The following is a 15317-nucleotide window of genomic DNA, read 5'->3' on the forward strand; positions in this document are numbered from 1 at the left end:
TAGTTTTCGTTATACAATACATTCAAATTTTTTCTAAAATTAATAAAATTAAATAAAAGAAACAAATAACTGATAAAATGTTGCAATAATTTTTGTATGTAGATATATTTGAAATTCCTAAGAAAGTACAAAATGTAGATTGAAAATCGAATTGTGATACATTAATTTCTTTATTTATTAATATATTATATGTTGTGTTGCATGTAACATGAAAGTTGACCTATCCTAATATAATAATACGTTAATTCGAGTATAAAAAAATATGGTGACTATTGAATTGTGATAATGTAACAAAGAAACACACATAACTTAAATTTTTATAATAGTAGATATGTAAACACCTGCGCATATTAATAGTGAAAATAGTTTTATTCGTAACATATATTGATGTACAGTTGCGAGCACTAAAACAGCAGTGAAAATCACTGATGTATTTATCAGTTATTTTCTCCTTTTATTTATTTTCGTTAATGGTAGAAATAGCTTCAATGAATTGTATAACCAAACAAATGTAAATTTATTTCGCAAACATTTTCGGGAAAACGCGAAAATTCGAAATGTGTTAAAAAATCTTCATGCAAATTTCAAACTTTTATTTAGAGTTTTCAGATTTTTCTTTAGTATGAAGTTTTGTAGTCCAATCAATTTTAGTATAACAAAGTGCATGTTTGAAGTCTCTCAAAAATCGCATTGATTTTTCCCAATGTTTTTTTAATAGTGTTTTAGATTTGGTTCCAAACAAAGAGTAAATATTTATATGGAAGGAAATCTAAAACACTCTTTAAAAAAAAATTGGCAAAAATTAATGCGATTTTTGAGAGACCTACTAAAATTGATTGGATTACAAAAGTTCATACTAAAAAAAATTCTGAAAACTTTAATGAAATTTGCATGAAGATTTTTTAACACCTTTCGAATTTTCGCATTTTCCCGAAAATGTTTTCGAAATTAGTTTGCATGTGTTTGGTTATACAATTCATTGAAGTTATTTCTAAAATTAACGAAAATAAATAAAAGGAAAAAATAGCATTTATAATTCAGACTGCTATTGTCGTATTCACAGCTGTATATGTTATTATTGATATTCATTTAAAATATAGCATAATCTATAACAAAAATCTAATACGTATATAAAAGTTTAAAAGTTTACACATTGCCAGAATTGATTTTTAGGTAATCTTTGAGTATGCAGCTTTGTTGCCCATTGGTTAGTAATAGCTCAAACGTAAATTTTTGTTCATGCATTAGGGGATGAAAATTTAACACTTTCTAACTTGCACATTATTATAACAAAATTGAATAAGAAACAAAGTTGCATACAAGAGATTTTTTAAAAGTTCTGCTCAAAAAGTTTCAAAGTTCGTGACGGGTTTTTAAAGTTATTTATATGAACTAAATTTGCGTATTTATGAAAGTGCAGAAATTTTTTTCATTTTCCTTCAAAATTTTGAATTCAATTTTTCGTTTTCCGGCAAAATATTTAAATTGAATTTTGCACTTTCCATTTTATACTAAATATTAATATGCGTAAACACTAAAGTGCATAAATATAATAAGATTGCAAAATACAAACTTTGTGGTATTATATTATGCTCTATTAAATATACACGAAGCAGAATTGCAATTTTTACCAATTTTTTATTTAGTGAAATTATTTGAACTAACTTTATATATAAAAAACCATAATATATGTTTTAAAAATATATGAAGTATTGTTTCAATATCGTTCTTTACTGTATGTATACAGAAAAAAATGAAATAAATTATATTATTCTATGTTAAAATAATTTGAGAAGCTTGTGATTTTGTAGCAGCATTGTGTTTGTGCAGCAGCAATTGTTGTTGCTTTGTTTTGTTGTGTATCGCCTTCCGCCGAAATGATCTATAAGGAGGTAGTCAAAATGTGAAATAACTTCTAGACAAGTGTATATAAGTTGCGTTCTTACCTCCTGAAATATATTACTCGATGTGATTTTGAAATGCTACTGCACCATCGGTCATAAAGTAGTTGGTAAGGTATTCCCAATACTCGTATGTACTATTTCGGCCCCTTCTTCGAAATGAGTGTACTGCCCGCAGCGGACCTCCACAAGTTCTTAGTTCGTTCCTCCATTCTGCACCCGCCCCTTCTCCGCAAGTGTCGTTTTCTGGGCAATACCACCGACTAGTATCGTGGAACATAATGAAATTATGCAGCACTAAACATGCGAAACGATTTTTTCTGCATTTTCAGGATAAAACTCCATTTTGGCTTTCAATACTCTCCATCGCGCAGTCAAAATTCCAAATGCGTTTTCTATAACGCGGCGGGCCCGCGACAGTCTGTGATTAAAAACTCGCTGTTACCTTGTCGTATTCTTTCCCGGATATGGTTTCATTAGATTGTTTTTTAAGCGAAATGCACAATCTCCAACGAAGAAATGCGGAAAGGGTTGTGGCGATAATGGAAGAGGAGTATCTGGTGGAAGTGGTAATCGATTTTCCAACAGATCTTCTCCAAACCTTAATGCATGAAAAATGCCTCCATCTCTTTGACTTCCATAAGCTCCTACGCTTACAGCGGTAAACTGGTATTTAGCATCGCATGCTGCCAACAAGACGATGCTGAAAAACTTTTTATAATTGAAAAACAGTGATCCTGACTTCGGAGGGCATTTTATAGCAACGTGATTTCCATCAATAGCACCTACACGATTTGGCATATTCCACTTTTGGGAAAGTCAGTTGTTATATCTTTTTATTGCTGCTCTGTGGGTTCACTTAAATATATTGGGGAAAGCGTTTTCCACATAGCCTCGCAAGTCTCCAACACAATCATCCTCACAGTGCTCTTTCCAATTTTGTGGCTCAAAGCTATTTTTTGAAAGGAATACCATGTGCCAAGTACCTAAAAATCATACTAATTAATACAATATACGATGCTAATATCTGAAAATTTTTTACTGAAGTGTAATGGATAAACGTTCTTCCACACCAAGAAAATTAGGTAATAGTCTAGTTGAGGGGTCGACTGCTAATACGCTACCAAAAATATCGAGAGAGGTGTCAAACGACGCGTCTTGACATCAGTATTAATAATCCGAAGGCGGAAAAAATATTAACTCGTTCAAAAGATATTAACGAAAAACCGAAAAAAGACCCGCGGGTACCTCCGAAACCGGGGGTGGGATCCATATTATTTTGCGCAGAACACCTTTCTGCGTTGGCGGTCTTCGGCCACGCTTATAAAAAATAACCCTGGGCTACGCCATGCCAAGTCCGGGTGTGTGGTATAACCGTGGCTACCGCCACGGTGATGCACAATTTTTCTTGTGTGTACAAACACAACAACAAACACATGGAAATCGCCATCTTCAACTGCAAATATCTCCGGACAGAGATACAATTTTTCTTTTCCGCCTTCGGATTATTGTTCTCGAGATTAATACGCGTCTTTTGACACCTCACTCGAAATTTTTGGTAGCGTATTAGCAGTCGACCCCTCAACTAGACTTTTACCAAAAATCATTGCTCTCAATGCCGAGATCAAGCAATTGGTCGACCAACAGACCAAAAGGTAAGAGCACCTCAGGATATGCAACCGCTTTGCTGGTTTTGGTATATATGGTCAACCGTCAATCCCTAACAGACCCTACCAAATATAACGACAGAGTATTAATGCACTTCCCACGGCAGCCGGTTCTAAGCACCAAAAGGTTTTGTGTGTCAGTTTCCGTGTTTTATTTGAAGATAATTACTGTTAAGTTCACGTCCTTGCACTCAAATATATATAAATCTTCACCTATATGTAGTGCTATATTTAATTAAATCTGTAAGAATACCGAAATCCTTATTAATTTGTTTAACTTGTAATATGTGAACAGCTCACATTGAGATACGTGTAGATATGGGGCTTTATTCACCACCTAATTGTTTCACTATGTAGATATGCACCCAATTTGTTGCAATATTAATAAAAATACTATTAAAAATGTTTCTTTTACTTTATTTTGATTAAAAATTACCAAATTTTGCAATCACTTTGCACAATCACTTTTTATAAACAAAACATTCGCAGCTCGTGACAGCAATGGTCAGCTGTTTACGGTTATCGCACCATTAATCGATCACAATAGAGATGGTTATGGATATGGGTATGGTTACGACTATGGCGTTAGGGTTAAGGAAGTTTAATTTGGATTTTAAACATGGTATTCATAAACACTGATTCTAATATTCTGTTTTGGTTTTTACTTTAGAGTCAAAAGGTTATGTAAGCACCATAACAACACCAACAATAAATTTTGTACAACAGACGTTAACACCACATCAGCAGCCAGCAAAAACAAGAATCGCAACAAGTTGAAATTTCTAATCAATTAATGACTAGTGAACCACCAACATATTCGCAATATGCGCATCCATCAACAGCAACATATGTCGCCTACCTTGCAACACAAAATCCAATGCTTCATCCAGCGTCAGCTGCATAAAAAGCCACTGGTACATCGTTATATGTTTCACATATGCAACATATATATGCGAATGCACATTAGGTGTGCAATTATAAGTGGTCCATTTGTTTATTCGCCCGAATATCAATATATACCAGGTGAAGATAGCCAACGCCATTCTGCTTTATGCATCGTCTAGAGAAGCTAGAACATTTACAATTTAAAAGTTGTGGGATTTTCAAACAGCTACACCAAGCTTCAACAAATTATTGGACCATGAGATTTCTCATATGCCCAATAGTCATTATTTAAAATGTAAATTATGCCATTGGAAGACTAAAACACATTCAAGTATGAATTTTAATTTACATGCACAACACGCTGAAACAATTGATGTAACAACGAAAAGTCTAGAATTAACTGTGTGTCCATAATCAAGAACTTGCATCACAATGGTACCTACGCAAACACAGGAACAAGAGAAAACAATGGATGAAAGAACATCTTTTCTATGTTTCGAATGTGGTGAAGAATTTAGAACAAATACAAGTTTACGTGTGCATGTTTATGAAAAGTTTGCTCATTGTACACTACAAGATCTGAACGGAAAAATTCTCAGAGTATGGTTACACCTATGGGGCATCTACAAGTTATTTATAATGACGAAATGAATTACAATGCTTATTTGGATTCTGGTGATGCTCCTGACATGCTGCCTATATTCCGCTACGTCTGATCTTACTATACCTACCAAACTAATATGACTCTGGAAACTGATGGTGAGCAACACCACCACCGCATGAAAAATAAGAACTTCAAAACAAGGTTTCGGAAAGTGCACGCCTATGAATAGACGTTAATGTATTTCTATAGTTTATGAATATAAAAATGCACATATGTAAAAATTACTAGAATAATAGGACATGATTTTAACTGTAAAAACTATTTTAAACATGTATTATTTATGAATTAAATATTATTTAAACAAAAAGGACGCGTTTCATTCATATAAAAAGCGAATTGACAGAAGGTAACCGGTATGGGTAACCGATAGGCCAGGTACCCGTGTTGTTGTTGTTGCATATGTTTTGGTTAGCGATAACGAAAACATGCCTAATGAAGTAACTTAAAAATGTAAATAACATCGAGCGAGAAGGAATGGCGAAAACACAAAAGGTAAGAGCGAGAAAGCGAGTCACACGTACACTATTTTGAGAGAGCGCATGCGTTACCTTTTTCCCGACAGCAATGTAAAAGTCATTAAGACGATAATTGGTGACCAAGTTATTGGTAACGATTAAGTAATCGATTAGGTAACGGGTACCTGTCTTGTAGGGCACTGGTTTTATGTATACATACTATAGTATGTATAGAGAAATATTAGTTTCTTTATTCACGCAAATACTAAATAACAAGAATATATCGTAGTATTAAATATAAAAGCTGTATTGCCCCTCTTCATTTACTTTCATTTTAAATTAAATTCAGTTCGATTAGTCTTTCCGACACAAATCCCCTTTAGCACTTTGGCATATGATCCTCTGTGGATGCGCCATGGAGTACTAAAGTGAAAGTACTTTGGAAAGTACTCTCATGTATGTACTCTATGGAATACTCACAAACAAAGCGAGAATGGGATCAGCTACACCTCTCCTAGGGCATCGCAATGTTAATTGGAGCACATTTTTTGTATGAATACAGATTCGTTTTGGAACACTCCTAAAGGAGTATGCCTTACACTATTTATGGAGTATTCGCGTTTTTTGAAGGGTATATCTGAACATTGTGAAAGATCATTCACATCATTCACAATGTATCTGACTACACAAATTATGTAGGTTGTAAAGAGATCTTTGGTTGCTTTGCTGCGCTTTGACACTTCTCAGTGCTACAAGACAACAATGAAATACATTTCCGCTTCCTTCGCTTGAAATCGACCAATCGAGCTAGAGGTCTTTGTACTCCGTACCGCGTCGATTCACTTCGAAAGCGCCATAAATTAAGAATTTCTTACTTTAAGCATTGCTTAACAATTCGGAAACTTTGGATGGCAAGATATACGCGCCGCCATTTATTGAACTTTTCAGTATGGCGAAGCGACGCACAAAGCGTTCTAAGTAAATCCGGCACTAGTCCGCCTTCGTGGCGCTGTCAAAGAATCAAAGCGAAGCAATGCGGCAAGAATTCGATGTAAGTCCGCCCTATGTGTTTACAATAATCAGCCTTATTGTAAACTTCATGTGAATAAATCAATCCCATGAATTTTTTATTTCCCATGAACAAAAAATTCGTATCGTTAATTTCATGTGAAACAATCCTCATATTCGAATTTCGAATATGCTATTGTGAACATCACTCATGTTTTGTTTACAAATTTTTGCAGAAAAAATTGCTGTTGTGTTTGCGTTAAATATTAAAATTGTAATGATTAGTGCTTACTTGCGCCTTTGTTTAATTGAAGAAGAAACTAATACCAGTCAGCAATTGGTTGAACGAGTGTCCACGAGGATATTACGCGACAAGTGTAATCGCCTTGAATTACCCAATGCAAGGTGAACATGCAAATAATTATACTGGTAAACCAAATAAATAATCGCGTTTTAACTATTTATACATAGCTTTCACCAATTCTATAGAATAAATAAGCCGGCGTTCAAATATTTGTTGGATGTATTGCACAGTGGTCTGCCAGTGGCACGTAAACGTTTTGCAATAGACACAGTCGTAAAGCTTTCACCTGCTCTAAAATTTTTTGGTGAAGGAGCATGCCAAAAACGAGTAGTGAGGCAAGTGGATGTTGGCTTATCGCAGTCAAGTTTTAGCCACGTCTTGTCGGAAGTATTGAATGTTTTTGAGGAGTGCCTTTGCAATCAGTGGATAAAATGGCCTACTAAAGACGAAATGCGTGAAATTGCTTTGGACTTTCATCAACAATTTAATATCCCAGGCATTATTGGCTGCATAGATGGCACACACGTTAGAATTATAGGCCCTAGGAATAATAATCACTTATATTATAACAGAAAGGGTTACTATAGTATGAATGTTTTGCTGGTAGATTGGTAAAATTTGTGTATGCTTTTACGCATGTTAATAATTTTATCTGCAGGTATGTGATAACAAAATGGCAATAAGATACGTCGATGCTACACACGCTGGAGCCTGCCATGACTCATTAATTTGGAATACAAGTGAATTGAGGCTTTCAATGGAGCAGGATTACTTGCTAGGCACTAGAAATGTTTGGCTGCTAGGTAAAATTTTAATGAAATCTGTAAGTCCCAAAATCAAATTTTGTTCATAGGCGACACTGGATATCCACTGGAGCCTTGGTTGCTAACACCACACAGATCAGCGGAAGAGGGCTCCACAGAAAGCAAATTTAATGAGGCTCATGCACGTTGACGTAACATTGTGGAAAGGACCAATGGCGTCTTAAAAAATAGATGGAGGTGTGTACTAGGAGCCAGGGAGCTACATTATTCGCCTAAGAAAGCAGCTCAAATTACTAATGCCCGTTGCGTGTTGCACAATATATGCTTAAAGTATCGGTGCGATGACACACCTTTTATTTCAAATAGAGCTCAACCGGAAATTTCTGAACACGTGCAGTTTGAAGAATCTGAATCGCATTCATCATACCTCAATGAGGCTAAGCATATTAGAGCAAATATAGGCAATTGCATTATGTAAATTTATGACAAAATGTTTTTATCTAATATTATATTATAAATGGCAAAGTTTGGATGTTAAGATGTTTGGATGTTTGTCCAGACGTTTGTCTTTGTGACTCAATAACGCAAGAACGGCTGGACCGATTTGGATGAAATTTTGCACACATATAGCCAATATTCTAGAAGGATCTACTAGCTATATATTTTTCAAAAGGGGCGTGGTCCCCGCCCCTTAGGAACAGTTATAATTTAATTATTATATTTTTTCGTCTTTGCGACTGAATCACGCCAGAATGGCTACACGGATTTTGATGAAATTTGGGACACAGACAATAGTCTACTAGCGAAATTTTTTTCGAACATGGAGAGAGGGGTGGGGGTCCCAAGACCCCTTCGAGCAATTACTTTTTAATAATTTTTACACATTATAACTTTACGTATACTGGCCTTCACCAATATCACAGACTCAAGGGGTCAATTAAGTCGAGGGCTTGCAAAGTAAGCAGTGAAACACTCCGCCGCCCCCCCCCCCCCCCTTTATCTTCCCCTCTGGTGTAAAATCTATAAATTGTTGTAACTCAATATACATTTTCTCCTAAATCAATAGTTTTTGGTATCTGGCACATACAGATGGAGATCTAGACAATTTTGGAGGAACGATCAGTAGTCCTCTCCTTCTACACCCGCCATCCGCCCTCCTTCAATTGTTTTTATTAGCACGCTTTTATTAGCTTTACCTGTATGTTTCTATGTAACTTTTCATTCGCTCCAATGCGCCTGCTGACTTATTAACATCTAATCTTATATCTAATATATATATTATAAATGGCAAAGTTTGGATGTTAAGATGTTTGGATGTTTGTCCAGACGTTTGTCTTTGTGACTCAATAACGCAAGAACGGCTGGACCGATTTGGATGAAATTTTGCACACATATAGCCAATATTCTAGGAGGATCTACTAGCTATATATTTTTCAAAAGGGGCGTGGTCCCCTCTCTGGTGTAAAATCTATAAATTGTTGTAACTCAATATAAATTTTCTCCTAAATCAATAGTTTTTGGTATCTGGCACATACAGATCGAGATCTAGACAATTTTGGAGGAACGATCAGTAGTCCTCTCCTTCTACACCCGCCATCCGCCCTCCTTCAATTGTTTTTATTAGCACGCTTTTATTAGCTTTACCTGTATGTTTCTATGTAACTTTTCATTCGCTCCAATGCGCCTGCTGCCTTATTAACATGGTTTTATAATTAGCTTCACCTTATTTGTAATCCCATAAGGGTTATATCGAGGCCCTTCCAGGATCATTTCTGGATGGTTTTCGGGATCGTTCCGGGATCCCGCCGGGGTAATTTCGGGGCGTTTTCGGGACTATTTCGGGATCATTTTGGGACCCTTCCGGGATCATTTCTGTATAGTGTTCGGGATCCATCTGGGATCCCGTCGGGGTTATTTTGAGACATTTTCGGGACTATTCCGGAATCATTTGGGGACCCTTCCGGCATCATTTCTGGATGGTTTTCGGAATCCGTCCGGTATCCCGTCGGGGTACTTTCGGGATCATTTGCGTACCTTCGAGAGATAAATTCTTGATGGTTTCCGGGATCATTACGGGACTTTTTCGGGGTTATTTTGAGTCCCTTTAGGCATCATTTCTGGATGATCTTCGGGATTCGTCCGTCATCCCGTCGGGGTCATTTCGGGACTTTTTCGCGACTTTTTGGGGACCCTTTCGGCAACATTTCTGGATGGTTTTCGGGATCCGTCCGGGATCTCGTCAGGGTAATTTGGGGACTTTTTCGGGATCATTTGGGGGCTCTTCCGGCATCATTTCTGAATGGTTTTCGGGATCCGTCCGGAATCTCGTCGGGGTCATTTGGGGACTTTTTCGGGATCATTCGGGGGCTCTTCCGGCATCATTTCTGGATGGTTTTCGGGATCCGTCCGGGATCCCGTCGGGGTCATTTCGGGACTTTTTCGCGACTAATACGGGATCATTTGGGAACCCTTTCGGCATCAATTCTCGATGGTTTTCGGGATCCGTCCGGGATCTCGTCGGGGTCATTTGGGGACTTTTTCGGGATCATTTGGGGGCTCTTCCGGCAACATTTCTGGATGGTTTTCGGGATCCGTCCCGGATCTCGTCGGGGTAATTTGGGGACTTTTTCGGGATCATTTGGGGGCTCTTCCGGCATCATTTCTGGATGGTTTTCGGGATCCGTCCGGGATCCCGTCGGGTTCATTTCGGGACTTTTTCGCGACTAATACGGGAACATTTGGGAACCCTTTTGGCATCATTTCTGGCTGGTTTTCGGAATCCGTCCGGGATCCCGTCGGGGTCATTTCGGGACTTTTTCGCGACTAATACGGGATCATTTGGGAACCCTTTCGGCATCATTTCTGGATGGTTTTCGGGATCCGTCCGGAATCCCATCAGGGTAATTTCGTGACTATTAGGGGATCATTTGGGGACCTTTCCGGCATCATTTCTGGATAATTTTCGGGATCCGTCCGGGATGCCGACGAGGTCATTTCGGAACTATTTCGGGATCATTTGGGATGGTTTTTGGGATTCGTCCGGGATCCCGTCGGGGTCATTTCGGGACTTTTTCTCGACTAATACGGGATCATTTGGGGACCCTTTCGGCATCATTTCTGCATAGATGTCGGGATCCGTTCGGGATTCTGTCACGGTCATTTCGGGACTATTAGGGGATTATTTGAGGACCTTTCCGGCATCATTTCTGGATAGTTTTCGGAATCCGTTCGGGATCCCGTCAGGGTCACTTCGGGACTTTTTCGGGATCATTTAAGGATGGCTTTCAGGATTCGTCCGGGAACGCGTCAGGGTAATTTCTGGACTTTTCCGAGACTATTTCGGGATCATTTTGGGACCCTCCCAAGATCATTTCTGGATGGATTTCGGGATCTGTCCGGGATGCCGTCAGGGTAATTTTGGGACTATTAGGTGATCATTTGAGGACCTTTCCGGCATCACTTCTGCACGGTTTTCGGTATCCGTTCAGGATCCCGTCGGAATAATTGCGGGACTTTTTCGGGATCATTTGGGGTCCCTTCCGGCATCATTTCTGGATGGGTTTTGGGATTCGTCCGGCATCCCGTCGGGGTCATTTCGGGACTTTTTCTCGACTAATACGGGATCATTTGGGGGTCCCGTCAGGGTCATTTCGGGACTTTTTCGGGATCATTTAAGGATGGTTTTCAGGATTCGTCCGGGAACCCGTCAGGGTAATTTCTGGACTTTTCCGAGACTATTTCGGGATCATTTTGGGACCTTCCCAAGATCATTTCTGGATGGATTTCAGGATCAGTCCGGGATGCCGTCAGGGTCATTTTGGGACTATTAGGTGATCATTTGAAGACCTTTCCGGCATCACTTCTGGATGGTTTTCGGTATCCGTTCAGGATCCCGTCGGAATCATTGCCGGACTTTTTCGGAATCATTTGGGGTCCCTCCCAAGATCATTTCTGGATGGATTTCGGGATCTGTCCGGTATCCCGTCAGGGTCATTTAGGGATGCGTTCGAGATCTCGTTAGGGTCATTTCCGGACTTCTTCGGGACTATATCGGGATCATTTCTGGATGGTTTATGGGATCCGTTTAGGATCCCTTACGGGTCATTTCGGAACTATTAGGTGATCATTTGAGGACCTTTCCGGCATCACTTCTGGATGATTTTCGGTATCCGTTCGGGATCCCGTCGGAATCATTGCGGGACTTTTTCGGAATCATTTGGGATCCCTTCCGGCATCATTTCTGGATGGTTTTCGGGATTTGTCCGGGATCCTATCGGGGTTATTTCGGGACCTTTTCGGGGCTAATACGGGATCATTTGGGGATCCTCTAGGGGTCGTTTCGTGACTTTTTCTGTCTTATTTCGGGATCATTTGGGGACCCTTCCGGCATAATTTCTTGATGGTTTGCCGGATCCATCAGGGTCATTTCGGGACCATTTTGGGATCATTTGGGGACCCTTCCGAGATCATTTCTGTATGGTTTTCGCGATCCGTCGTGGATCCCCTCGGAGCAATTTCGGAACTTTCTCTGGAGTATGTCGGGGTCATTTGGGGACTTTTTCAGGATCATTTGGGGGCTCTTCCGGCATAATTTCTGGATGGTTTTCGGGATCCGTCCGGGATCCCGTCGGGGTCATTCCGGGACTTTTTCTCGACTAATACGGGATCATTTGGGGACCCTTTCGGCATCATTTCTGGATAGTTTTAGGGATCCGTCCGAGATCCGGACGGGGTCATTTCGGGATGGTTTGGGGGCTCTTCCGGCATCATTTCTGGATGGTTTTCGGGATCCGTCCGGGATCCCGTCGGGATCATTTCGGGACTTTTTCGCGACTAATACGGGATCATTTCGGAACCCTTTCGGCATCATTTCCGGATGGTTTTCGGGATCCGTCCGAGATCCTATCAGGGTAATTGCGGGACTATTAGGGGATCATTTGGGGACCTTTCCGGCATCATTTCTGGATAATTTTCGGGATCCGTCCAGGATGCCGACGAGGACATTTCGGGACTATTTCGGGATCATTTGGGATACCTACCGGCATCATTTCTGGATGGTTTTTGGGATTCGTCTTGGATCCCGTCGGGGTCATTTCGGGACTTTTTCTCGACTAATACGGGATCATTTGGGGGCTCTTCCGGCATAATTTCTGGATGGTTTTCGGGATCCGTCCGGGATCCCGTCGGGTCTTTCCGGAACTTTTTCTCGACTAATACGGGATCATTTGGGGACCCTTACGGCATCATTTCTGGAGAGTTTTCGGGATCCGTCCGGGATCCGGACGGGGTCATTTCGGGACTATTTCGGGATCATTTGGGGTACCTACCGGCATCATTTCTCGATGGTTTTCGGGATTCGTCGGGGTCATTTCAGGACTTTTTCGGGATCATTTAGGGTACCTTCCGGCATCATTTCTAGATGGTTTTCTGGATCAGTCCGGGATCCGGTCGGGGTCATTTCGGGACTTTTTCTCGACTAATACGGGATCATTTGGGGACCCTTTCGGCATCATTTCTGGATGGTTTTCGGGATCCGACCGGGATCCCGTCGGCGTCATTTCGGGACTTTTTCGGGATAATTTGGGTTCCCTTCCGGCATCATTTCTGGATGGTTTTCGAGATTCGCCCGGGATCCCGTCGGGGTCATTTCAGGACGTTTTCGCCACTAATACGGGAACGTTTGGGGGCCGTTTCGCCATCATTTCTGGATGGTTTTTGGGATCGGTCCGAGATCCCGTAATGGTCATTTCGGCACTATTTAGGGATCATTTGGGAACCTTTCCGGCATCATTTCTGGATAGTTTCCGGGATCCGTCGGGGATCCCTTCAGGGTCATTTCGGGACTATTAAGGGATCATTTGAAGACCTTTCCGGCATCATTTCTGGATTGTTTTCGGTATACGTTCGGGATCCCGTCGGGGTCATTTCGGGACATTTTCGGGATCATTTGGGTTTCCTTTCGACATCATTTCTGGATGGTTTTCGAAATTCGTCCGGCATCCCGTCGGGGTCATTTCAGGACTTTTTCGCCACTAATACGGGATCATTTGGGGCCCTTTCGCCTTCATTTCTGGATGGTTTTCGGGATCCGTCCGGGATCCCGTCAGGGCAATTTCGGCACTATTTGGGGATCATTTGGGAAACTTTCCGGCGTCATTTCTGGATAGTTTCCCGGATCCGTCGGGAATCCCTTCAGGGTGATTTCGGGACTATTAAGGGATCATTTGAGGACCTTTCCGACATTATTTCTGGATAATTTTCGGGATAAGTCCGGGATCCCGTTGGGGTCATTTCGGGACTATTTCGGGATCATTTGGTGTACCTTTCGGCTTCATTTCTGGATGGTTTTCGGGATCCGTAAGGGACCCCGTCGGGGTCATTTCGGCACTTTTTCTCGACTAATACGGGATCATTTGAGGACCTTTCCGGCATCAGTTCTGAATAGTTTCCGGGATCCCGACGGGGTCATTTCGGAACTATTTCGGGATAATTTTGGGTACCTACCGACATCATTTCTGGATGGTTTTCGGGATCCGTACGGGATCCCGTCAGGGTCATTTCAGGACTCTTTCGGGATCATTTGGGTCCCTTCCGCCATCATTTCTGCATGGTTTTCGGGATCCGTAAGGGATCCCGTCGGGATCATTTGGTGTACCTTTCGACATCATTTCTGGATGGTTTTCGGGATCCGTCCGGAATCAGGTCGGGGTTATTTCAGGACTTTTTCGGAATCATTTTGGGTACCTTCCATCATCATTACTAGATAGTTTTGGGGATCCGTCCGAGATCCCGTCGGGGTCATTTCGGGACTTTTTCGGGATCATTTAAGCATGGTTTTCAGGATTCGTCCGGGATCCCATCAGGGTAATTTGTGGACTTTTCCGAAACTATTTCAGAATCATTTTGGGCCCTAATGATTCCTGAATGGATTTCGGGATCTGTCCGGGATCCCGGCGGGGTCAGTTAGGCGGCCGTTTGAGATCCCGTCAGGGACATTTCGGGACTTCTTCGGGATCATTTCTGGATGGTTTTCGGGATCCGTCCGGAATTCCGTCGGGGTTATTTCACGACTTTTTCGGAATCATTTTGGGTACCTTCCTTCATCATTTCTAGATAGTTTTGGGGATCCGTCCGGGATCCCGTCGGGGTCATTTAGGGGCTTTTTCGGGGACAATACGGGATCATTTTTGGACCCTTCCGGCATCACTTCTGGATGGATTTCGGGATCTGTACGGGAACCCATCAGGGTAATTTCGGGACTTTTTCGGGACTATATCGGGATCATTTGGGGACCATTTAGGGGTCATTCCATGACTTTATCTGTATTATTTCGGGATCATTTGAGGACCCTGTCGGCATCAATTCTTGATCGTTTGCCGGATCCATCAGGGTCATTTCGGGACCATGTTGGGATCATTTCTGGATCCGTCCAGGATGCCGTGAGATTCATTTTGAGATTTTTTGTTAATTTTTCGGGATAGTTTTGAAACCCTTCCGGGATCACATTTGGATCCGTGCGGGATTCCATCGGGGTCATTTTCGGCCTATTTCGGAATCATTTTGGGACCCTTCCGGAATCATTTCTTTATGGTTTTCGCTATCCGTTGTGGATCCCTCGGGGTCATTTCGGAACTTTTTCGGAGCTTTTTCTGGACTATGTCGGGATAAT

General features: G+C 41.0%; 2 protein-coding genes and 1 long non-coding RNA gene across 6 annotated transcripts in view; 1 reads left to right on the forward strand and 2 right to left on the reverse strand.

The window, feature by feature from the left end:
* The window catches only part of LOC137248424 (zinc finger protein 208-like), a 230426-nt gene that overhangs the window by 104732 nt on the left and 110377 nt on the right, over window positions 1-15317 (reverse strand). The window lies entirely within an intron of this gene.
* On the reverse strand, window positions 129-4055 carry LOC137249265 (uncharacterized). 3 transcript variants are annotated; one of them, XR_010952309.1, is made up of 4 exons: window positions 3869-4055; window positions 2944-3809; window positions 1947-2887; window positions 129-1882 (listed from the first exon to the last, which is right to left on the reverse strand). It is a non-coding gene; the product is annotated as an uncharacterized lncRNA (long non-coding RNA). The 3 variants fall into 3 exon arrangements; XR_010952308.1 differs by having other exon boundaries at window positions 137-1882; window positions 3636-3809; XR_010952307.1 differs by having other exon boundaries at window positions 1947-3809.
* Window positions 6790-8149, forward strand: LOC137249257 (putative nuclease HARBI1). 2 transcript variants are annotated; one of them, XR_010952303.1, is made up of 4 exons: window positions 6790-7009; window positions 7070-7487; window positions 7543-7687; window positions 7738-8149. XR_010952303.1 is itself a non-coding variant. In XM_067780584.1 (4 exons), the coding sequence occupies exons 1-4, from the start codon at window positions 6792-6794 to the stop codon at window positions 7836-7838; spliced, it is 876 nt and encodes a 291-aa protein (XP_067636685.1). In that variant the 5' UTR covers window positions 6790-6791; the 3' UTR covers window positions 7839-8149. The 2 variants fall into 2 exon arrangements, 1 of the variants encoding a protein (XP_067636685.1); XM_067780584.1 differs by having other exon boundaries at window positions 6790-6985; window positions 7052-7487.

The sequence above is a fragment of the Eurosta solidaginis genome, chromosome 4, assembly GCF_040869045.1.
Source record: "Eurosta solidaginis isolate ZX-2024a chromosome 4, ASM4086904v1, whole genome shotgun sequence".
Lineage (NCBI taxonomy): Eukaryota > Metazoa > Arthropoda > Insecta > Diptera > Tephritidae > Eurosta > Eurosta solidaginis.

Coding starts and splice junctions, on each gene's coding strand:
- LOC137249257 (XM_067780584.1), top strand. CDS start 6,792: ATGTTTTGTTTACAAATTTTTGCAGAAAAAATTGCTGTTGTGTTTGCG. Junction 7,488..7,542: donor ATAGTATGAATGTTTTGCTG/GTAGATTGGTAA, acceptor TTTTATCTGCAG/GTATGTGATAACAAAATGGC. Junction 7,688..7,737: donor TAGAAATGTTTGGCTGCTAG/GTAAAATTTTAA, acceptor TTTTGTTCATAG/GCGACACTGGATATCCACTG.